General features: G+C 43.2%; 1 protein-coding gene across 2 annotated transcripts in view; it reads left to right on the forward strand.

Annotated features, from left to right (window-relative positions):
• NEGR1 (neuronal growth regulator 1) overlaps positions 1–798 on the forward strand; it is an 836,867-nt gene that overhangs the window by 635,104 nt on the left and 200,965 nt on the right. For both annotated transcript variants that reach the window (XM_019653229.1, XM_019653230.1), the window contains exon 5: positions 134–254. In XM_019653229.1, the coding sequence (XP_019508774.1) occupies positions 134–254 (121 nt within the window). The remainder of the gene's footprint in view (positions 1–133; positions 255–798) is intronic.

The raw sequence follows: 798 nt of genomic DNA on the forward strand, positions 1-798 counted from the left end.
GTGATGCATTAGCCTATCAGGCATCAGATTGCTTTGACTATAGAAGGAATAGAAATATATGTGTGTTATATTTCTGCTGAAGATTATTTTTACTTACCTACCAGTATTTTTTTTTTGTTTGTGCCTTTTGCAGTTGCTCCTACGATTCAGGAAATTAAATCTGGCACCGTGGCCCCGGGACGCAGTGGATTGATACGATGCGAAGGTGCAGGTGTGCCGCCTCCAGCGTTTGAATGGTACAAAGGAGAAAAGAAGTAAGGACTTGGTGATGGTTACTATGTTTCAAGCACTTTAAGCTAAAGTGTGTTTCCGATACTTATTTTTAAGCAATTTCTTTAACGGGCTTGAATGATTCTCAACAGCCTCCTGGCAGGCAGGCAAATTTAAGGGGCCTGCATAGGAAGGAAGAGGAGATAACACCATCCAGAAGGAATGTCCTCTTTGATTTATAAGATCTCAGAAATACCTGCAAATCCCTTGTCACTGATGTGTGTTATTTCTTCCCCTCCCTTCTGAACCAGCACACCATTGCTCTCGCTGGCAACTGTGTTTAATTAGGAAGTCAACCAGCTCTTAAAACCTCGGGCACAGCTTCCACAAGAGTGTTCCAGAAACAATTGGAGCTGCTGTCCCTGGCTGGCTTCCTTGATAAGCCTCAACCCTTTCGCCTGCCTCACTCTCCTGCAAGACATTCTAACATTGTGTTTTATAGAACACTGTGTTTTAGATATTCTGTCGCTGACGGGGCTGCAGAGGAGATAAAATACAGTGTTAAAGGACCAACCAACATGGTTGTAA

This window comes from Hipposideros armiger, unplaced genomic scaffold, assembly GCF_001890085.2.
Source record: "Hipposideros armiger isolate ML-2016 unplaced genomic scaffold, ASM189008v1 scaffold_200, whole genome shotgun sequence".
Classification (NCBI taxonomy): Eukaryota; Metazoa; Chordata; class Mammalia; order Chiroptera; family Hipposideridae; genus Hipposideros; species Hipposideros armiger.